General features: G+C 39.0%; 1 protein-coding gene across 4 annotated transcripts in view; it reads left to right on the top strand.

Moving 5' to 3' along the window:
• Nucleotides 1-23,989, top strand: part of DNAJC27 (DnaJ heat shock protein family (Hsp40) member C27) — a 58,290-nt gene that overhangs the window by 6,866 nt on the left and 27,435 nt on the right. For 2 of the 4 annotated variants that reach the window (XR_009703842.1, XM_061211357.1), the window contains exons 2-4: nucleotides 8,570-8,652; nucleotides 13,749-13,818; nucleotides 23,402-23,584. Coding sequence is in view for 3 of the 4 variants with exons in the window: in XM_061211357.1 (XP_061067340.1) it covers nucleotides 8,570-8,652; nucleotides 13,749-13,818; nucleotides 23,402-23,584 (336 nt within the window). In the remaining variant the exon portion in view is untranslated. The remainder of the gene's footprint in view (nucleotides 1-8,569; nucleotides 8,653-13,748; nucleotides 13,819-23,401; nucleotides 23,585-23,989) is intronic. The other 2 variants (XM_061211358.1, XM_061211359.1) reach the window with 2 other exon arrangements.

Raw genomic sequence — 23,989 nt, 5'->3', positions numbered from 1 at the left:
TTTCTTTCCTTCTGCTAACTTTGGGTTTTGTTTGTTCTTCTTTCTCTAGTTTCTTTAGGTGTAAGGTTAGATTGTTTACTTGAGATTTTTCTTGTTTCTTTAGGTAGGCTTGTATAGCTATAAACTTCCCTCTTAGAACTGCTTTTGCTGCATCCCATAGGTTTTGGGTCGTCGTGTTTTCATTGTCATTTGTCTCTAGGTATTTTTTGATTTCCTCTTTGATTTCTTCAGTGATCTCTTGGTTATTTAGTAATGTATTGTTTAGGCTCCATGTGTTTATGTTTTTTACGTTTTTTCTCCTGTAATTCATTTCTAATCTCATAGCGTTGTGGTCAGAAAAGATGCTTGATATGATTTCAATTTTCTTAAATTTACTGAGGCTTGATTTGTGACCCAAGATGTGATCTATCCTGGAGAATGTTCCGTGCGCACTTAAGAAGAACGTGTAATCTGCTGTTTTTGGATGGAATGTCCTATAAATATCAATTAAATCTATCTGGTCTATTGTGTCATTTAAAGCTTCTGTTTCCTTATTTATTTTCATTTTGGATGATCTGTCCATTGGTGTAAGTGAGGTGTTAAAGTCCCCCAGTATTATTGTGTTACTGTCGATTTCCTCTTTTATAGCTGTTAGCAGTTGCCTTATGTAATGAGGTGCTCCTATGTTGGGTGCATATATATTTATAATTGTTATATCTTCTTCTTGGATTGATCCCTTGATCATTATGTAGTGTCCTTCCTTGTCTCTTGTAACATTCTTTATTTTAAAGTCTATTTTATCTGATATGAGTATAGCTACTCCAGCTTTCTTTTGATTTCCATTTGCATGGAATATCTTTTTCCATCCCCTCACTTTCAGTCTGTATGTGTCCCTAGGTCTAAAGTGGGTCTCTTGTAGACAGCATATATATGGGTCTTGTTTTTGTATCCATTCAGCAAGCCTGTGTCTTTTGGCTGGAGCATTTAATCCATTCACGTTTAAGGTAATTATCGATATGTATGTTCCTATGACCATTTTCTTAATTGTTTTGGCTTTGTTTTTGTAGGTCCTTTTCTTCTCTTGTGTTTCCCACTTAGAGAAGTTCCTTTAACATTTGTTGTAGAGCTGGTTTGGTGGTGTTGAATTCTCTTAGCTTTTGCTTGTCTGTAAAGCTTTTGATTTCTCCATCAAATCTAAATGAGATCCTTGCTGGGTAGAGTAATCTTGGTTGTACGTTCTTCCCTTTCATCACTTTAAGTATATCATGCCACTCCTTTCTGGCTTGTAGAGTTTCTGCTGAGAAATCAGCTGTTAACCTTATGGGAGTTCCCTTGTATGTTATTTGTCGTTTTTCCCTTGCTGCTTTCAATAATTTTTCTTTGTCTTTAATTTTTGCCACTTTGATTACTATGTGTCTTGGCGTGCTTCTCCTTGGGTTTATTCTGTATGGGACTCTCTGCGCTTCCTGGACTTGGGTGGCTATTTCCTTTCCCATGTTAGGGAAGTTTTCGACTATAATCTCTTCAAATATTTTCTCTGGTCCTTTCTCTCTCTCTTCTCCTTCTGGGACCCCTATAATGCGAATGTTGTTGCGTTTAATGTTGTCCCAGAGGTCTCTTAGGCTGTCTTCATTTCTTTTCATTCTTTTTTCTTTAGTCTGTTCCGCAGCAGTGAATTCCACCATTCTGTCTTCCAGGTCACTTATCCGTTCTTCTGCCTCAGTTATTCTACTATTGATTCCTTCTAGTGTAGTTTTCATTTCAGTTATTGTATTGGTCATCTCTGTTTGTTTGTTCTTTAATTCTTCTAGGTCTTTGTTAATCATTTCTTGCATCTTCTCAATCTTTGCCTCCATTCTTATTCCAAGGTCCTGGATCATCTTCACTATCATTATTTTGAATTCTTTTTCTGGAAGGTTGCCTATCTCCACTTCATTTAGTTGTTTTTCTGGGGTTTTTTCTTGTTCCTTCATCTGGTATATAGCCCTCTGCCTTTTCATCTTGTCTATCTTTCTGTAAATGTGGTTTCTGTTCCACAGGCTGCAGGACTGTAGTTTTTCTTGCTTCTGCTGTCTGCCCTCTGGTGGTTGAGGCTATCTAAGAGGCTTGATGGGAGGCTCTGGAGGTGGGTAGAGCTGACTGTTGCTGTGGCGGTCAGAGCTCCGTAAAACTTTAATCCACTTGACTGTTGATGGGTGGGGCTGGGTTCCCTCCCTGTTGGTTGTTTTGCCTGAGGCAACCCAACACTGGAGCCTACCCGGGCTCTTTGGTGAGCCTAATGGCAGACTCTGGGAGGGCTTACGCCAAGGAGTACTTCCCAGAACCTCCGCTGCCAGTGTCCTTGTCCCCACGGTGAAACAGAGCCAGCCCCCGCCTCTGCAGGAGACCCCCCAACACCAGCAGTTATGTCTGGTTCAGTCTCCCCCAGGGTCACTGCTCCTTCCCCTGGGTCCCGATGCACACACTATTCCATGTGCGCCCTCCAAGAGTGGGGTCTCTGTTTCCCCCAGTCCTGTCGAAGTCCTGCAATCAATTCCCACTAGGCTTCAAAGTCTGATTCTCTATGAATTCCTCCTCCCGTTGCCGGACCCCCAGGTTGGGAAGCCTGACGTGGGGCTCAGAACGTTCACTCCAGTGGGTGGACTTCTGTGGTATAAGTGCTCGCCAGTCTGTGAGTCACCCACCCAGCAGTTATGGGATTTGATTTTACTCTGATTGTGCCCCTCCTACCGTCTCACTGTGGCTTCTCCTCTGTCCTTGGACGTGGGGTATCCTCCTTGGTGAAGTCCAGTGTCTTCCTGTCGATGATTGTCCAGCAGCCAGTTGTGATTCTGGTGCTCTCGCAAGAGGGAGTGAGAGCACGTCCTTCTACTCCACCATCTTGGTTAATCCCCCACCATTGACTCTTCATATCAACCAACTCTGAAGACTGCCCTAATTCTAGATTTCCAGTTTTAATAAATATTTTCCTGTTAAGTCAGTTGAATTGGTTTCCCTTACTTGCAGTCAAAAGTACCCACATCCTACAGTATTATATATACTTCTCTGGAGTTTGCTTTTTCTCTCTCTCTCTCTTTTTTTTTTTTTAATGACATCCAGGATTTATTTATTTATTTTATTTATTTATTTTTGGCTGTGTTGGGTCTTCGTTGCTGCACACAGGCTTTCTCTAGTTGCGGCGAGTGGGGCTCGCACTGCACTTGTTGCAGTGCGCGGGCTTCTCATTGCAGTGGCTTCTCGTTGTGGAGTGTGGGCTCTAGGCACGCGGGCTTCAGTAGTTGCGGCAAGTGGGCTCAGTAGTTGTGGCTCACGGGCTCTAGAGCACAGGCTCAGTAGTTGTGGTGCACAGTCTTAGTTGCTCCGCAGCATGTGGGATCTTCCCGGACCAGGGATCGAACCTGTGTCCCCTGCATTGGCAGGGGGATTCTCAACCACTGCACCATCAAGGAAACCCTGCTTTTTCTCTCTTAACAGTAGATTGTGGTGATTCCTCCAATTATCTGACATAGCTCCAATCACTCTTTTTCATGGTTGCATAATAGTCCATGACATGCGAGTGTTTCCTCTATTGATGAGAATTCACTTGTTTCCCTTTTTCCCTACTACAAACAATCTTGCTATAATACATTTCTATAGGTATATGTATCCTAAAATACCTGGACTAGATTCCCAGGGGTAGAACTGCTGGGTTGAATAGCACATTTTAAAATTTTAGTAACAATTGCCAGTTGGTCTTCAAAAAGGTGTGTTTCTACCAGTAATATGCTGGTACATTTCCTCCTAACTCCCTGCCAACACAGTATTGTCATTCTTTTGATTGCTGCTAATCTGGTTAGTGAGAAGTAATTTCACTGTTACTTTAATTTGCATTTCACTGACCACAGATGAAGCTGAGCATCTTTTCAAATGCTTATTGAACATTTGGATTTGCTTTTCTGTGGATTGCTCAATTTATAGTCCCTGCCTATTTTTCTCTTGGATAATGTGTCTTTCTTACCAGTTTTTCTGGTTGGGGGATGTTAGAGTTATTAACTTTTTGCCAGTCATATAAGTTACAAATGTTTGCCCCAGTATGTTGTCTTTTAATACTTTTATATTTTACCATACAATTGCTTTTATTATTATTTGTATATACTCAATTATGCCTATCTTTTTAAAATTGAAATATAGTTGACGTATAATGTTATGTTAGCTCCAGGTGTACTACATAGTGATTTGACATTTGCATATGTTATGAAATGATCACCACAAGTCTAGTAACCAGCTGTCCCCATACAAAGTTCTTACAATATTATTGACTGTATTCCTTATGCTGTATAACACATCCTAGTAGCTTACGTTTTGTAAGTGGAGGTTTGTACCTCTTAATCCCATTCATCTATTTCACTTCCCCATCCCCCATACCCTCTGGCAACCACCCATTTGTTCTCTGTATCTATGAGTCTGTTTTTGTTTTGTTTGTTTGCTTTGTTTTTTAGATTCTACATATAAGTGAGATCATATGCTAGTTGTCTTTCTTTGACTTATTTCACTTAGCATAATTCCCTCTAGAATTCATTCATGTTTTCACAAATGGTAAGATTTCATTTTTTTAAAATAGCTGAGTAATATTCCATTTTTATATGTCACATCTTCTTTATCCATTCATCTACGGATGGACACTTAGGTTGCTTCCATATCTTGGCTATTGTAAATAATGCTGCAGTGAACATTGGGGTACATACAATTTTTCGAATTGGTGTTTTTGTTTTCTTCAGATATATACCCACAAGTGAAATTGCTGGATCATATGGTAGTTCTATTTTATTTTTTTTAGGAACCACCATACTGTTCTCCATGTGGCTGCACCAATTTACAATCCCACCAACATTGCACGAGGGTTCCTTTTTTTTCCACATCCTCTCTAACACTTGTTATTTATTGTCTTTTTGATGATAGACATTCTGACAGGTGTAAAAGGTGAATCTCATTGTGGTTTTGATTTGCATTTCCCTAAAGACTAGTGGTGTTGAGCATCTTTTTCATGTGCCTGTTGGCCATCTGTATGTCTTCTTTGGAAAAATGTCTATTCAGATCCTCTGCCCATTTTTTAATTGGGCTATTTGTTTTTTTTGATGTTGAGTTGTCTGAGTTCTTTCTATATTTTGAATATTAACCCCTTATCAGATATATCGTTTGCAAGTATATTCTCTCAGTCAGTAGGCTACCTTTTCATTTTGTTGATAGTTTCCTTTGCTGTGCAAAAGCTTTTTAGTTTGGTGTAGTCCCATTTGTTTATTTTTACTTTTGTCTCTCTTGCCTGAGGAGACAGATCCAAAAAAATTTTGCTAACACTGATGTCAAAGAGTGAACTGCCTATGTTTTCTTCTAGGAGTTTTATGGTTTCAGGACTTAGATTTAAGTCTTTAATCCATTTTGACTTTATTTTTGTATATGGTGTGAGAAAGTAGTCCAGTTGATTCTTTTACATATAGCTGTCCAGTTTTCCCAACACCATTTATTGAAGGGGGTGTCTTTTACCATTATATATTCTTCCCTCTTTGTCATTGATTAATTGACCATATAAGTGTGGGTTTGTTTCTGGGCTCTCTATTCTGTTCCATTGATCTATGTGTCTGTTTTTGTGTCAATATTCTACTGTTTTGATTACTGTCATTTTGTAGTATAGTTTGAAATCAGGGGGTATGATACCTCCAGCTTTGTTCTTTTTTCAAGATTGCTTTGGCTATGCCTGTCTTTTTTTTTTTTTTCTTTATTGGAGTATGGTTGCTTTACAATGTTGTGTTAGCCTCCACTGCACAACAAAATGAATCAGCCATACACATACAGATTATGCCTGTCTTTTGTGGTTTCTGGGTTTTCTTTCTTGGTTGAAAAGGTTTCCCTAAGGTTGTACATATGTTGCACATTTTCTTCTGAAATTTTTACTGTTTTATTTTTAAATACTTAAATCATAAATTTATCTGTTATTTATTTTTGTATATAGGGAAGTTCAGGGCCCAACTTAATTTTTTTCCTGATAGATATGCAATTGTGCCAGTAATATTTTACTAAATAAATTATTTTTTTCCCATTGACTTTAAATATCACCTTTGTCACTTTTTAAATTTTTATATATAATGGGATCTATTTCTGAGCTCTCTGTTCTGTTCTACTGACCTACTTGTCTTTTCTTATGCCAGTATAATACTCTCTCAGTTTCAGACTAAATTTTAATATCTGTCAATACAAATTCCCACCTCTTTCTACTGCCCTGCCCCTTTCCTGTTTTTCATACTTGGATTAGTTCTTCTCAGATAACTGTTCTTTCATATGAATTTTAGGGTAATTCTATTAGGAAAAAAAAGATTCAAACCTTCAGATTTTTTTTTTCAAACCTTAAGATTTTAATTGGTTAAGATTTTAATTGGAACTGCATTTAAAAAGTGCCTAAAAAAATCTATTTAAGAAAAATAGAGAAAGCAAAAAAGTCTCTCTATATTTATGTTATTTAACTTAGTTTATAAGATCCTAAGGCCCAGGAACCCTGTCTCTTTGGTTATAGGGAGTGGTTATTCACACCATTAATTAAATGTGTATCTCTTTAAATACTTAGGGCTAGTGTTTAAATAGTGTACTGGAGTTAAAGGACTTCCTGGTCCCTTAATCTCATGAATAATTTAGAAAAAGGCTATATTTATTTTTCTAGGACATTGTGAGAGAAAACATTTGAGAAGTGCTTTCAACCTGTAAAGTGTTTTTTAAAAGTATAGCCTCTTAGCAGTACTCACTCCAAAGAAGTTTTTCCTTCAGTTCATAATGAGCTTATTAAGTACTTTCTAAAGCAACTGTCCTATTGAATATAGATTGAGGTTCATCAGGAAAGTGTTTGAGCAGAATAAGCTTCATGACCAGCACTTCAAGTAAATTATGTTTCATGAGTGCTAAGGATTGCTATTAATGTACAAGTCATTTTAATTCAGTTTTTCATTGGCACTGAGCTAATTGCTCAGATATAAAGTTATAAGATATAAAGAAGTAAAATACCGGTGCTTGCCCTCAAGCAGTTTACTGTCTAGCTGAAGAAGTAAGATAAATATGCACATGTGCAAAGATAACAAGGCAGTGAATAACTGATAACAAATACATTATATATGTATATATACATTTATATACATATATAGTATATGTACTATATACACATATAGTATATAAAAAGTGTTAGAGAAGTTCAGATATAGGCAACATCTCTTATAACCTGGAAGCTCAGAGTTTGCACTGGACCTTAAAGGATAAGTAAGATTTGGAAAGAAGGGAGAAAGCTCTTTCCAAGTAGAGAGAAAAGTAATGACAAAAGTCAGGCCTGGGAGTTTTGCAGAAATGGAGGGTTTATATTAGAAGGGTTTAGACAGAAAAGACAGATTAGGGCCAGATTATGGAGGATCTTGAATAACGGACAAAGGAATTTGGATGCTGAACTCTTGGCAGTGAGAAGCCACTGAAGATTTTTGAGTTAGGGAAGTGAAATAACGTTAGTGGTATGCAGTGTTGATTGAAGTTGGGAGGGAAAGGGGACATAAGGACCAATAAAGAATTTCCTGTAGTTGTAGTTGTACAGAAGTAGATGATGAAGACTTAAACCAAAATGGTATCAATGGGAATTGGAGTGAGGAGAAAGATGGAAGAAACATTCAAAAGAAGATTTAGAAAGACTCAGAATCAAACATGACTTTAGTAATTTAATACCCTGTAATTGGGAAAATGGTGGCATTATTAACAGAACTAGGATGTGAGCAGGATTCGCTGTTTTTATGTATAAGATTAGTTCATTTTTGGGCATTTTGAGTTTGTGGAACAGTGGGACATCTAAGTAGAAATTAGTCTAGTAGATATTTGGAGATGTGGATCTGGTCTGGGGAGGGAGGTCAAGGTAGACAGATATTTTGGTGTTATTATTAAAAATATAAGAGTAGAAGAGGTCTTCAGAAGAAAAGAGAAGGACTTCCCTGGTGGCTCAGTGATTAAGAATCCGCCTGCCAATGCAGGGGACACGGATTCTATCCCTGGTCCGGGAAGATCCCACATGCCGCGGAGCAACTAAGCCCGTGCGCCACAACTGCTGAGCCTGCGCTCTAGAGCCGGGGAGCCACAGCTACTGAGCCCATGTGCCACAACTACTGAAGCCCACGTGCCTAGAGCCCGTGCTCCACAACAAGAGAAGCCACCACAAGGAGAAGCCCGCGCACCGCAACGAAGAGTAGCCCCCACTCGCTGCAACTAGAGAAAGCCCACGCGCAGCAACAAAGACCCAATGCAGCCAAAAATAAGTAAATAAATAAATAATAATAATTTATAAAAAAAAATGAAAAGAGAACAAGGATTGAACGCTAAACTGAAAACATACCCATATTTGGTATTAAGGGAAGAATTTTAAAATAATTTTTCTTTAAAATCTTCACCTTTAGTATTTGTTTCAGTTATTTTATAGTTTTGGCTTTTGAAAAAGCTTTGTGTCTCGTGGTGAATGAAGAAACCATAATGAAGAAATGTGCTTATTTTGTATACATTCCCAGAGTGTCTTTACTAAAAGCATGTATTTTTACCTTTTTAGAGCTGTATTATAAAGCGATACTGTGAGAAAAGATTTGTGTCTAAATACCTTGCAACAATTGGAATTGACTATGGAGTCACAAAGTGAGTACATATATTCTTTCCTTGGGCTTGCAAATTACATAGAAATTCAGAACCCTTCTAAACTGATCTGTCTTGAAATGGAGAGTCTGAAGATAAACTGGGACACATAGGAATGAGACCTTTACAGATAGTAGTAATCACATCATTTGTTCATCATGGAGTACCTTCTGTTTGCCAGGCTTTGTGTGGGGTGTAGGGTCTGGTGATGAGCAAGTCAGCACAAAGCCTGCCTGGCAGATGTAGCTTTTCAGGAAGCATGTTTCTATATAAGCAGGTCTCGTTAGCAGTTATGTTTTTAGAGAATTTTGAAATATTCTCTCCCAAAAGCCTAAATATTATGTGGAAAATTTTCTATCAGAGAACTTCCTTTTATGATCTTTACATCCTATTAGAAACCAGCAAAAATGATCTGGGAAGAGTAAAATTAGGTATAAATGGGGATTTATTTGGAGATGAATCAAGGGTGGGTTGAGCTTGGGGAGGAGATAGGGTCACATTAACAGGAAATTACACTGGGGGAAAGTAGAATTGGGGTAGACAGCACATCCCCAAAGGTGGAATTTCAGGTGCTCACTATTCTGACCTCAACCTGCCCCTTCCCTTCTCTGTTATCTCATTCTTTTACACACTTTACTCTCCATCCATGCTGAATTTGTGCCATCATACTTTCCTATCTCAGTGTCATCATTCATTCTGTCCACCTGAAATGTCCTTTCCCCTCATCTCTCCCCCTGTCAATCTCCTCAAGGTATAAAGTGTAACTGTTCCCATATGGCCTTCTGAACAGCTCCTGTATCAGTCAGGACTCATTTTAGTTGAAAATGACAGAAATATTAAAATTCTCTGCTATTCATGGGTCTTAGCATAAATTGTCTTGTGTTATCGTTTGTATATGTTTAATGTCTCCTGCTAGATTTAAAGCTCCATTAAGCAGGGGCTATTAGTATAAATTATCTCCAGGTGCCTGGTACAGTGCTTATACATAGTCGATACTCAATAAATAATTATTTTTAGGTAAGATAGATACATCTGAAGAGGAAGTTTGCAACATTAGAATATGAAGGCAACATTCAAGAAGGTAGACTAAAGTGGTAGGGTGAATCTATACTTCAGGGCACAGGATTTCATCAGTTATATGGTAGGATATCCTATTCAAGGCAGTTTTGTTTTGAATCCATGTTAAGTAGCTAATTTATTCATTTAAGAAATAAGAGTTACCATGTTATGCCCTAGAACTGTGGTTTATTCAACAGACTACAGTCATCTCTCAATATTCAAGGGATGTTGGTTCCAGGATCCCCTGTGGATACCAAAATCTACAGATGTTCAAGTCCCTTATATAAAATAGTGTAGTATTTGCATGTAATCTATGCACATCCTCTCAATACTTTAAATCATCTCTATAATACCTAATACAATATATCAATAAATAGTTTTAAATACAGTGTTAATGCTATGTAAATATATAGTTGCCACCTTATGGCAATTTCAAGTTTTGCTTTTTAGAACTTTCTGGAATTTTTTTTTCTGAATATTTTTGATCCAAGTTTAGTCGAATCCATGGATACAGAGCCTTCTGTAAGGCTGACTATTGTTTCTGGTTGATTTTTTTTTTTTTGTCTTATGGTGAGGAGGAGGATATGATTGACAGAAACCCAACTGAAGCCAAAAAAAAAAAAAAAAATCAATTCACATAATCCAATTATAAGGATGTAGCTGGGCCTCAGAGATCGCTGGAACCAAGGAGAGAATATAACCTGGTCCTTTCATGACGTGTCTCTCTCTACCTTTTGGCTCCTTCTCCACAGCTGCTGGTAGCTCTCAAGTTTACCAAAACTAATTACAAATTTAAAAAATACCAGGGAAGGTTTTGATTGTCCAGGTGGAGATAGGTGCCTTTCCCCAGCTCAGTTAGCTGTGGCCAGCAGAGTGGCATCAAAAAAGAAGATGGAAGAACCCATTTAAACCACAGTTGGGAGAAGGAGGGTACTCTCTTGGGCAGTCAAAACAATAGATTTGTATATGTATAGCTGATTCACTTTGTTATAAAGCAGAAACTAACACACCATTGTAAAACAATTATACTCCAATAAAGATGTTAAAAAACAAAACAAAACAAAAATAGATTCCCACTCCATCCTTCAGATTTCAGTATGCTTAAGAATTAGTTGTAGAGTTTGTGAAAATGAATATTCCTAAGACCCACCCACTAAGATTCTGATTCACTGGATCTGAGGTGGGGCACAGGACTACATTTTAAACACCCTCCCCATCTTTCCACATAATGATGCAGGTGGTCTTCAGGCCACAATTTAGGAAAGCACTGGCTTGAGGTAATGAATTACCATTTTTCTTAAGGTAATTTCCTCTGTCAGACTTCTGAATTAAATTGACCTCTTTTGAGTTTCAATTTGTGAACACATTCGTGTTACTTCCTGATTTTATAAACTTCAGTTCCATCCCTTCTCAGCTACTATCTGGCAAAACTTTCTAATATGAATTGTTACACGATATCTAATGCAGATGCTCTCAAACTCTGTTATTATTTTGTTTTGTTTTGCTGTTCTCACACTCTCTTTTGTAAGATGGATCCTGATTTCACAGATGTTAAAATGAAAACAAATGTGCATCTTAGAATTGATGAAATATGGCAGAGAATTCAGGAATGAAGAAGTCATGATAAGATGATTAGTGGTTAGTTTGATTGAAATATACAAGTAATATAAAACAACTGTAGGAATTATGGTTTCAGAAAAGAAAGTGGAAAAAAAGTGAAAAAAAAGTAATAGAGAGTGGATATTATAAACTTGGACAGGGAACAATAATCATAAATAAGCCAGGAGGTAGTATAGAAACAATGGGAGCAGGTGCTGCTGTCCTTGTGGTCCATGGGAGGGACTCTTATCAATGCTTTCTAAACTGAAACATGTTACTTAAAAAAACATAACTTGAATCTGTTAATTTATTGCTAATAATCTCCATTTTTAACCTTATAGGAATCTTCTTAGGAAATACTGTTTCTGTGGTAAAGAGCATTTATATTTAAAGCTCAATAATTCCTCCCAGTTTACATCAGTTTCTTTTTTTTTCTTTTGTTAAATTCAGTGAAATGTAAATTTTATGCTTTTAAATTAATATAATCCCAGTTTTATAAAAATATTTATGTCTATCAGTCTTATCTATGTACAGAAAGAAGTCTACAGTAATGTTCATCTCTATTAATGAAGGTTTTTCTTCTGGGTGGTAGGATTTGGGATAACTTTTAAACTTTCATCTTTCTACTTTCCTTTAGTGTTTGAATTATTTATGATGTTTCATTCATTCATTTTCCAATAGTGATTTTTCTTTTTTTTTTTTTTTTGGTATGTGAACATTCATAGAAGCTATATTTCTAGTAGCGCCAAGTTAGAAACAACTCAAATGTCCATCAGCAGATTAACATAAACAAACTGTGGCATAGTCATATGATGGAATACTACTCAGCAACAAAAAGGAACAAACTATTCATATATGCAACAACATAAATAAACCCTAAAATAATAATGTTGAGTAGAAGAAGGTAGACAAAAAAGTGAACACATGGCATGATTCCACATATATCCAATTCTAGAAAAAGTAAAGTGATCTAATAGTGACTGATAGCAGATCAGTGGTTGGCTAAGTAGGGCAGGAAGGGCAGGAAGGAGGGGTTTCAAAGGGGCCCAAGGAAATGAGTGATGAATATGTTCATTGTCTTGACTGTGGTGATGGCTTCACAGGCGTAGACGTATGTCAAACTCATCAAATTGTATACTTTAAACATGTGCAGCTTCCTGTACATCAATTATACTTCAGTAAAGCTGTTCAAAAGAAGGAGGAGGGAATGTGGCAGCCCTTGGCCCCGTGGTGGAGACCAGTCTCTCCTCTGCTCTCCTGGTTGGGTGCAGATGTGAGTGTGGGGTTTATCAACAGAACCATGTCTCCTCTGCCATCCAGGTATTCTTTACCTACACAGCTGCATCTCCCCCAGTTGTTCCAGGTTTCTCAAAGGCAGGGCAGTGCCTTCTGTGTCCAGCCTCTCCTGGGGCTGACCATTCTAGTCTGGTCACATATTTTCAGAGATGGGCAGCCAAGATAGGGAGGTTCTGTAACATCTGGTGCGTGGGCCCTGCTGCTTCAGAGGGCAGAAATGGGACCACACAGGAGCCACAGGGACCGCATGCCAGGTTAACACCTTTGCCGGGCAGCTTGCCCTCGGTTTGCCCTAACACCACTGAGTGTGGGCGGGGAGACGACTCCACACCCTTCTTTCCAGATAAGAAAGCGGAGGCCCAGAGTCCCGGGGTGGGGACCGAGGTGAAAAAAGAATGGAAACGACCTCCCAAAGGAGGCTGCCTGCAGTCACACACAATCCTTCAAGGGTCCCGTGGCCTGCCCCATTACTCCGTCAGCCGTCCCCAACCAGCCGCCTTTGCTATAGAAACAGTAATAGTGATTTTTCTTTAAAAAAATAAACGGACTGGAAGCAAGTGTACTGTGATGTTAACAGTAGTTAATTCTAACATGAATGGTTGTCACTTCCCTTTTTGTCCTCTTCTGTATTTCCAAATTTCTGAAAACAAATTGACTATTGTTCTTGCTCAAATGAAGGGCATAGGAAAATTAAACAATCAACATTAATAATATACATCTTTATACTATTTATTTTGTACTATTTATTTTACTGTATGGTAACCAAGCATAACCAATAGTAATTACGGTGTCTTACTAAGTCAAGTAAAACATTTTGTTTTCCTTCATCTTGCTCCTACTGTCCCAAATCCATTTTTTTTTTAGCACCACAGTAATAGCTACTATTTGTTTGTTACGGGGTGTGGACTGAAGTGTCGAGGTAAAGTGAGGCTAAATGAGTTCAGGGTTCTTAAAACAGGAGCCACCTGCCAGGTTGCTGGCTCCTGTTGTAAAGATTATCTGGAATCAAGAAGAGGCACTAAGAAAGTACCTCTTTTAAATTTCATACACATAACCTTTTGAAATTCGTAAGTGACATAAATGATACTAATATGAATACAGAAGCCATGACCTTCTTTGGGACTGTTTGCATTTGAACATTTCAGGGTACAAGTCAGAGACAGAGAAATCAAAGTTAACATCTTCGATATGGCTGGACATCCCTTCTTCTACGAGGTAAGAAAGACTTTTTGAGAAAACCTATATCCAGTATTGTCAGTGGGTTGAAGGAAAGATCCCGAATTACCGAACAACCAATATTCAAGTCATGTGTAAAAATAGGTAAATTTAGCTGGTGTTTGTGGCTTCCCTTCGGAGCTTTAACTTAATGGATATCTGTTGGTCTTTTGTGCTATCCCCTTAAATAGTCGTAGGAAATTTTATTGCTAATGTTTCAAACACTTAGATAAGACATTTTAACCTTCAAAGGACTGTTGCTTTTTACTTTGTGCCTTAGCCCAGAATGTGAAAAGATAATTACATACATACAGGGACTTAGGAATTCAGAAATGAACCCTTTGTAGCAGTGTTCTAGAGTGATTTTCCAGTGCCCTCCTCAGTCATGTGTGCTCTCTCCCCAGAAGAAGCTAAAGCAGCCTCACTTGGTTTACTTTCATCTGCTTATCAGTCCTAAGTAGTCTCAAAATCAATCTCATGGCCTTTATCTTTTGTTTTTCCTTCCTTGGGTTTTTCATTTATTCCCTCCCTTCTGCTTGCTTTGGGTTTATTCTACTCTTCTTGTTCTAGGTTCTTGAGGTGGGAGCTTAGATTATTGATTTGAGACTTTCTTTTCTAATGTATGCATTTAGTATTATAAATTCCCCTCTCAGTACTGCGTAGCTGTATCCCACAAATTTTGATATGTTGTATTTTCATTTTCATCTCATTCATTCAGCTTTTTAAAAAAATTTCCCTTGAGATTTTCTGTTTGACCTGTGGATTATTTAGAAGTGTGTTGTTTAGTTTCCAAGTGTTAGAAATTTTCCTGTTATCTTTCTGTTATTGATTTCTAGTTTGATTTCATTGTGATCAGAAAACACACTATATGATTTCAATTTTTAAAAATTTGTTGAGGTTTCTTTTTCATGGCCCAGGATGTGGTCTGTCTTGGTATATGTTACATGGGTGCTTGAAAAGAATGTATATTCTGCTACTGTTGGATAAAGTGTTCTATAAATATTTATTAGAGCCTGTTGGTCAGTGGTGGTGTTGAGTTCTTTTATATCCTTGCTGATTTTCTGTTTAGTTCTGTCAGTTGCTAAAAGAGGGGTTTTGAAGTTTCCAACATTAATTGTGGATTTGACTGTTTCTCCTTTCAGTTCTATTGATTTTTGCTTCACATATTTTGCAGCTCTCTTGTTTGGTGCATATACATTTAGGATTGCTATGCCTTCATTATATAATTTTATTATTATATCCTGTCCCCCCTGTGTCTCTGGTAATTTTCTTTCTAATGTCTATTTTATCTGATATTAATATAGACATTTCTGCTTTCCTTTGATTAATATTTGCATGATACATCTTTTTCTATCCTTGCACTTTCAGCCTGCTTATATCATTATATTTGAAGTGATAAGACAATACATAGTTCAGTCATGTTTTTTAATGTATTATGCCAATTTCTGTCCTTAGACCACCTATTCTTACGTAGTTATTGATATGTTAGCGTTTAAGTTTATTATTTTTTTTGTTTGTTTTCCTTTTTTTTTTTTAATGAATTTATTTATTTATTTTTGGCTGCTTTGGGTTTTCGTTGCTGCCTGTGGGCTTTCTCTAGTTGTGGTGAGCAGGGGCTACTCTTTGTTGCGGTGCACGGGCTTCTCATTGTGGTGGCTTCTCTTGTTGTGGAGCATGGGCTCTAGAGACGCGGGCTTCAGTTGTTGTGGCACGTGGGCTCAGTAGTTGTGGCTTGTGGGCTCTAGAGCGCAGGCTCAGTAGTTGTGGTGCATGGACTTAGTTGCTCTGTGGCATGTGGGATCTTCCCAGACCAGGCCTCAAACCCGTCCCCTGCATTGGCAGGTGGATTCTTAACCACTGTGCCACCAGGGAAGCCCTTGTTTTCCATCTTTCACTTCTGTTTTCTTTTTCCTGCCTTCCTGTGGGTTACTTGAACACTTTTTGAATTCCATTTTGATTTGTCAATAGTATTTTTTTAATAAATTTATTTATTTTATTTATTTTATTTTTGGCTGCGTTGGGTCTTCGTTGCTGCGCGCGGGCTTTCTCTAGTTGTGGTGAGTGGGGGCTACTCTTCGTTGCGGTGTGCGGGCTTCTCATTGCGGTGGCTTCTGTTGTTGCGGAGCACGGGCTCTAGGCACGTGGGCTTCAGTAGTTGTGGCGCGTGGGCTTAGTTGCTCCACGGCATGTGGGATCTTCCTGGACCAGGGATTGAACCCATGTCCCCTGCATTGGCAGGTGGATTCTTAACCACTGTGCTACCAGGGAAGCCCCTCTATAGTGTTTTTGAGTAAATCTTTCTGCATAGCTTTATTAGTGGATACTCTAATTATTACACTATGTAAGTTATCACAGGCTACTGGTGTTGTTACTTTAACAATTTGAGTGGAGTGTAGAAACTTTTCCTTCTTCTACGCCCCTTTATCCTCTCCCATTTATAATATAATTGTCTTTAATATTTTCTCTAAGTATATTAGAAGCACAACAGTGTTTAATTTTTGCTTAACTGTCAAACATAATTTAGAAAACTTAAGAGAGAAGGAAAGCATATTGTATTCACTTGTATTTTTACTTATTCTGTTCTTTCATCCTTTTTTATATTCCAGGGTTCCTTCTTTTATCATTTCCTTTCTGTGTGGAGGACTCCTTTAGCCATTCTTTTAGTGTAGGTCTGCTGGCAACAGGTTCTCTTAGTTTTCCTTGATTAAGAATGTTTTGGTTTCTCCTTTGGTCCTGGAGAATTTTTTTTTTGCAGGTTATGGGATTCTGGTTTGATATTGTTACCAAACTAAACTTGGGTCCACTCGCCTGTGCGCAGTAAATCCAATTCTACTGACAATAGGTTGTGGTGAAGGAAAGTGCAGCAGTTATTGCAGGGCGCCAAGCAAGTAGTCCCGGACAGCTAATGCTGGAAAAAAAAAACCCCGAACTCCCCGAAGGGTTTCAGCAAAGCATTTTTAAAAGCAAGGGCGCCCCCCCTCCAGCCCCCCACACAGGGTATGTGATCAGCTTGTGCACAAATCTCTGATTGGTTGATGGTGGGATAACAGGGCAGAATAATAGGAATTAACATTATCAATCCTTAGGTGCCAGTAGGTCTGGGGGGCTTTGTGCTCATGACCATCAAGTAATTAATTTCTTCCATTGGTGGTTTTAGCATCTGTAAAACAACTCAGGAAGTGTGTATCAGATACTATTATCTAGGTACTTCAGAGAGGAGGTGCAGCAGAGGATATGGGGGAGGGGTCTGTCCTGAAAAGTCCCCATAGGGTCCTGCTCGGTTACAATTTTTCTTTTTTTTTCAACACTTGAAAAATAATGTGCTTCTTTCCTCTGGCCTCATGGTTTCTGATGAAAAATCTGCTGTCATTTGAAATGTTTTTTTCCCCCATTTTTTTTTTTAACATTGTCAATAATTTTTTATATGAGATCAGGTCCATTTTATCTTAAACTTAGAAATTTCTGCCGTAAAATTGTTTCAACTCTGCATTTAAGAAAGAGCTCAAAAAAAAAAAAAAAAAAAGAAAGAGCAGTTTTTTAAACATTGTATTTCATGGGAAAATAGTACATATCACAGAAAACTTCCTACTTTGCTGTTTTCTCTAATTTCTCTTGAGCACCGTGCAAAGTTATTTCATGTTATATGAGAATCATTTCTCCTCTTATGATAATATTCCTCTTCTCTACTTAGATTTCCTTATCATTTGTGGTTTTGAGGCCAGCTCTTGTACTCACTGAGCCTCTTAATCCCCTATAATTTCACCGCTCTCAGGGAAGAAGTGGGGTTTCTGACGAATGGGATATTTATTGGGAAGGTTAACTTATTTAGGTTCAGAGAGGTGTCATTTTTTCTCTGACCGCTTTCATGATATTTTTCCTTTGTCTTTAATTTTTACAGGTTTAATTATGATGTCTTTGGGCATGGATTTCTTTGAGTTTTTCCTGTTTGGGGTTTTCTCAGCTTCTTGAATCTGTAGGTTTATGTCTCCTGCCAAATTTGGGAAGTTTTCATACATTGTTTCTTTAAGTACTTTTTCAGCCCCACCATGTTTCTCCTCTCCTTCCAGGACTCTGATCTTATTATAGTCTCACAGGTCCCTGAGACTCTCTTTTTTTTCTTTTTCTTTCTTTCTTTTTTCCTTTTCTTTTCTTTCCTTTTTTTAGTTTATTTTCTCTCTGTTGTTCAGATTAGGTCATTATTGTTTTGCCTTCCATTTCACTGATTCTTTCCACTGTCTCCTCCATTCTGCTCTTGAGCCCAACTATAATACTAGGCTTTTTATGTCATTCATTCTATTTTTCAGTAATTTATTTTTCTAATATTTCTACTCAGCCTTTGCTTGAGTGGGTGGGAGTGGTGAGACAGAGTTTTTCTGAGGTGTCAGGCTGAAGTAGTGTGGTTATCATCTTTCCTGGTCCTTCACTAAAGAGAGCAGGCTTTTGTTAGGCTTTTATTGGTCTGTACCCATTGGCATTTCCAGGTTGTACTTCTGCAGCTCTAAGTTTTGGATACATGAGGCAAAAGAAAACCCAGGGAACTCACTGCTGTGTCATTCCTCAGGTCCCAAGGTACCCAGCTTGTCTGCCTTCTTCTTCCCACCTTCCAGAATCTTCTTTTTGTTTGTTTGCTTTGTGTTTTTGGTTTTATTCTTTGGTTTCTTTTGGCCTTGCCATGTGGCATGTGGGATCTTAGTTCCCCGACCAGGGATTGAACCCATGCCCCCTGCAGTGGAAGCGTGGAGTCTTAACCACTGGACTGCCAGGGAAGTCTCTGTATGTTTTATATATAGCGTCCAGGATTTCTACTTGTACTCAGCGGAAAGCATAGGGAAAAGCACATGTACTCCATCTTCCCACAGGAAACGTAACTTTTAGTGGCTATATAATCTTCCATCTTGTGAATATACCCAAATATTTAGGTTAAATGAATTCCTTTCAAACGTGAAGCCTTACAGTGGATTAAATCAATTTTACAAGTATAGAATATTGTCAGTGAAAAAGGAATGGAGGCTCTAGGTGACCAAAGTTTGACATAGATTCTAACTACCAGAAATGCTAACATAAATCTTAGATTACACCAAAGTCATGTAAGTGGAAAGTTAGAAGATGCCTGAGAATTATGTGGTCCAGACTTCTGTCATTGTAGGATTTATTTCTGTAGCATTCCTGATTGATGGCCATCATTCATTCACCAGATAACAGTATGCCAGTTTCTATGCTGCACACTGAAAATACACAGCCCCAGTTTTCATGACACATAATTATGTCAGAGAAGACACATGGTAAACAAAGGACAGAATGCTTGGGAGCATTTAATACCCACACCTAGCTTATCTGGAAGGTCAAGAAATCCTGTTGAAGGAAGCAACATTTAAACTGAGTCTTGATGGAGAAGTAAGAGTTATGTAGGTTGGTGGGAATCCAGGGACAATATAATACACGGGACAGTTTTGAGTGGTGCAGACTGTTAGAGTTTGGAATGAGTATCTCTAATGATAGGGTCTCACTACTTCATGAGTTAATCCTTTACAGAGTTAAAAACTCTACATTAACAACTTCTCTGTTATGAAGGCTGCCTTCCTTTGAATTTGCTACTGATTCTGGCCTTGTTTTTGAAGCAACATAGCCTGAGTCTGTGCTTTTACAAGAGAACCTTCCTAATATTTGTTAATCTACACCTTTCCAGGTAAAACATTTTTTATTCCTGCCACAGCTAGACCAATCAGCATCCTTTGTGGATAACCTCTAGGTAGCTGATAGGGAGCTGAGAACTGAACACAACATTCCAGATATTGTCTAACTAGTGAAAAAGACTGAGTGTTCTGTTACTTCTGTCATTAGACACTAGACTCTTATTAATGCAACCCAAAATTGCAATAGCTATTTTTTAGCAGCTCACAAAAATAGAAGTATAATTAATAGAAGCACCTTGAAATCACCACTTCTGAAGTACCTTTTCTCCAGAATAGCCTTGATCTCTCCTTTTTGGTCAAGTATTTGCTGTCTGTAGCTCAAACCCTCCTATTTGACGAGACCAAAGCAATCATCTTCTTTCTAAGCCCTAAACTGACCAAAGTACACCTTTGCCCAGCACACACCTAGTGAAGCATCCACAGTCATTCTCAAGGTCCCTGGCTTCCTCAAATCCTTAGTGTCTGTCCTCCATTGAAGCTTCCATTGTCACCAGTCCATTTGACAGTTTTGCCCAAGGGGCCTGCTGAGAAAAGACAGTCTGCTTAGTGTGTCAGATAGCAATCTCGGAGGAAAGTGTCAGAGAGGGGACTCCCAAGAGAATAGTGGCCTGTATTTTACCACGAGTCATGCTTCCACTGGTGCACACAGCTGAATTCTGGGGTTTATTGGGATGAGTTAGTGGGTCTATTAAAACTTTCTGAGGCCTGAGTGATATTAAACTAACAGCTTTCTGTAACCTACAAGCTAGAAAGTTTGCCATCTCTGCTTTAAAATTAAATAATTCCAATTCCCTTAGCATCCTATTTAATTAAACTTTGGATGTGGCAAGTCTGCCAGGACTACAGTAGAAAGCTGTTTGGGGAGGTAAGAATAATGGAACTCTAGGGACCACTGAGGCATCAACTTTGACCTTTCCATTTTACAGAAACTAAGGCTTGAGGTAATAAAGTCACTTACTCAAGATGACAGCTAGTTGCTGAACCCAGACTTGAACTTGAGTCCCTTGAAAGAGAAATCCATTGAGCTCATTTAATTCTCTTTTTACACACAAATCTCCGTCTGAACAGCATGATCTGATTTTGGAATTCTTTCTTTTCCCTTTTGGCCTCTACTTTTGTTCTCTACTATAGCACATTCAGCCATTTGATTATACAAATACTTATACCTGCTAGGCCCAGGCGGTGACACAAAGATGATATGTTCCTTCATGTCGCTTACAGTCTAGTGGGGAAGACAGCTGGATATGCTACTAACTATGAAACTAGACAGGAAGTGACATGAGTGCTATTAGAAGTACAGAATGCTGTGGTATTCCAGGGGACATAGAGATTGCATTCTGTTTTGCAGGTGGAGGGGGTTAGGTGGTGAGAAAGGGGGAAGAAGAAGCTACATGAAAGATACAGCATTATAGCTAGATCTTAGAAAATGAAAGATGAAGAGGTATCCATTTCCAGGTGGAGTTAGGAAGGCATAGGACAGGTTTGGGGAGTGAGAGATTATCCAGTTTGAAGTACAGGGAACAGGAGGGGGATAAAGCTGGGAAGTTGGTGGAGGACTGATCAGACACTGTTAATATCAATTAAAAGAGTTTGAACTTTGGAGGGTGGGCAGTAGGGAAACACTAAAGAATTTTTGAGCCAGGGCTTTAAAAAGATACATATGCACAATATATAACGTTGCTAGGGAGATTGCTTAGAAGACTCTTGCAGTCATGCAGTCAAGAGATAATGTTGGCAATGAAAATGGAAAGGAAGTGACAGTGCAAGAAGCATGGCAGAGGCGGCTTCTACAGAACTGTTTGAATCTGCTGGGCAAAGGGACAGAAGAGCGGCAGAGGCTAACACCAGGCTTTCAACCTGAGTGGCTCAGCGAGGGGTGTGCTGCTTCATCACTAGAAGTTCAAGAGAAGGAAAAGTTTAGGAAGGAATGAATTGGAGGGTTTCCTGTTGTGCAGATTGAATCTGAGTTTCCAACAGGGCATTCAGCTGGAAGTCTAGAGCTCATTGGAAATGTGGGTCTAGAAGCGCCGATCAAAGGACTCAGCTTGGAGGTTCTCACAGTTGAAACCGAGCAAGTGGTTGACTTTGCTGAGTTGGGAGGAAGGATAACAAAGAAAGGACGAGGGCCCAGGACAGGGTTTGGAATTGTGGCGGCTGACTGGAGTGGGAGCAATGGAGAGAAGAGGAGTCAGTGGAAGAGAGATCAGTTAAGAACCTGGAGAATGTGGTGTGTGGGAGCCCAGGCAGCAGGAGTTTCTAGACAGAAGGGAAAACTCTATTGTAACTCCTGCAGGAGGGCTAAGGGCCATGAGTACTGAGGGTAGAAGACACCTTCCTGGTCTTCATCACATTAAATTCGTTCCAATTTTGTTGGTTTTGATTTTAGGGGATAGCTTTCTATGTTCATATAAATTAAGAGGCACTTACATTCTTGGTCCGGGTGCCTCTTTATGCTCAGAAACCTATAGACACTTCATGCCAGACATGTGAGAGATGTCGTCATTCTTACTACATATCCAGCGTGAGTCTGAGTACTTACTGGAATTTTCTGAAAAGAACGTATAATACATGGCTTCTGTCAAGATTCTTACTGGAATTTTGGCCTGAAACCCCCAGTCTGTCAGTGTTGTTCCTTATCCGCCTAACCTGTCACATTAGCGCCTCTACCACTTTATTGCGCCCTGTACTTCATGCTGCCTCTTCCCAGAATTGAAGATATGCCCCAGAGGTCAGTTGCCATTTTTTTTTTAAAGGAACATTTATTTATTTGTTTGTTTGTTTATTTATTTATTTTTGGCTGCGTTGGGTCTTCGTTGCTGCACGTGGGCTTTCTCTAGTTGTGGTGAGCGGGGGCTACTCTTCGTTGCTGTGCGCGGGCTTCTCATTGCGGTGGCTTCTCTTGTTGCGGAGTACAGGCTCTAGGCACACGCACTTCAGTTGTGGCATGCGGGCTCTAGAAACACAGGCTCAGTAGTTGTGGCACACGGGCTTAGTTGCTCCGCGGCATGTGGGATCTTCCCGGACCAGGGCTCGAACCCATGTCCCCTGCATTGGCAGGCAGATTCTTAACCACTGCACCACCAGGGAAGTCCTCAGTTGCCATTTTTAATAAGAACATCAAAGGAGGACAGTCAGAATGAAGGGAGAAGGTGCTGATACACATTGTTTTCCAGGCACTATTTAGGTGCTCTGCCTTCATTATCTCATTTAATCCTCATAATAACCCTGTGAAGTAAGTAGTGTTATCCCCATTTTACAGATGAGTAAACTGAGATGCAGAGAGGTTATGTGACTTGCCCAAGATCACACAACTAGTAAGTAAGTGTGAACCCAGATCTGACTCCAGAGCCCATGCTCTTTTCCACTGCATCACACAGACACTCAGAGTTTGGAGTTCTAGAGTTGGTATAGAGACCCAAGAGTCATAGGGAGGTTCTGCCTAGCATTCTGGGGGAAGCCAGCTTTGGGATGTGATATATAAATGGCTGTACCTACTGCTGATACTTGTGTCATTTTTTGCCTTAAGTTCTTTTTAATTATTCACTCACCTTCCTAGTTATCCCTAAGAAGAATGCTATATAATTTGTGTTCTTTTAAAGACCTACTAACAACAATTAAAGATTGATCGCCTCTGGGGAGTGGAACTGGAGGTGAGGAGGGGTGGGGCAGGAGGCTATTAGTTCCATCACAAGTCCTTCTATACTAAGTGACTTTTTTTATTATTATTATGTTACTTTGACTTAATAAAAAGCCCTCCAAAGGCCAGTAGTACAATTAGAAAAGAACTATGAATACACAAAAGAACACACTTTGCTAAGTCAATGACTGCGAGATATACTTTTATAAAATCATAATACCTACATTTTGTGCACCTGTTCTTTTATGTAAAGGTTCGTAATGAGTTTTACAAGGACACACAGGGTGTGATACTGGTCTATGATGTTGGGCAGAAAGATTCCTTTGATGCCCTTGATGCATGGCTGGCAGAAATGAAGCAAGATCTTGGACCTCATGGAAACATGGAAAATATTGTATTTGCAGTGTGTGCCAACAAGGTAACTGCGTTGGAAATGGTATGCTCAACTTTCTAGGTTCATTATGGGAAGAGTGTGGCTGAGTTTTGGGGAATAAATAAAAAGACAAAAATTCTGCAATCTGTAATATAGGAATCAACAGCTTTTCAAAACAAAGGTCCCTAAAACAAAAACAATTAAAAAATAAAACCTGGCATATCAGGATTTTTATCCATTTTTTTTTCACTGGTGCCATACTTGGGGAGGATATTGGTGACTGAGCAGGAGAGGTGGAGCCTAATAATAACACTCTGACCTGACTGGAGGAGGGGAAGCAATTAGGTGAAATGTGGACTGTGGAAAGGTGTGAAGGGCAGACCATGGCCCTCAGGTGTGGCAGGTGTGATGAAGCCACCTTTCACAGAGGTGAGCAGCAGCAGTGTTCTCAAGGGAAAATGCTGGTAT

The sequence above is a fragment of the Eubalaena glacialis genome, chromosome 14, assembly GCF_028564815.1.
Source record: "Eubalaena glacialis isolate mEubGla1 chromosome 14, mEubGla1.1.hap2.+ XY, whole genome shotgun sequence".
NCBI classification, from domain to species: domain Eukaryota; kingdom Metazoa; phylum Chordata; class Mammalia; order Artiodactyla; family Balaenidae; genus Eubalaena; species Eubalaena glacialis.
Note: the sequence above shows the minus strand (reverse complement) of the source record. Positions and strands in the feature narration are given on the sequence as shown.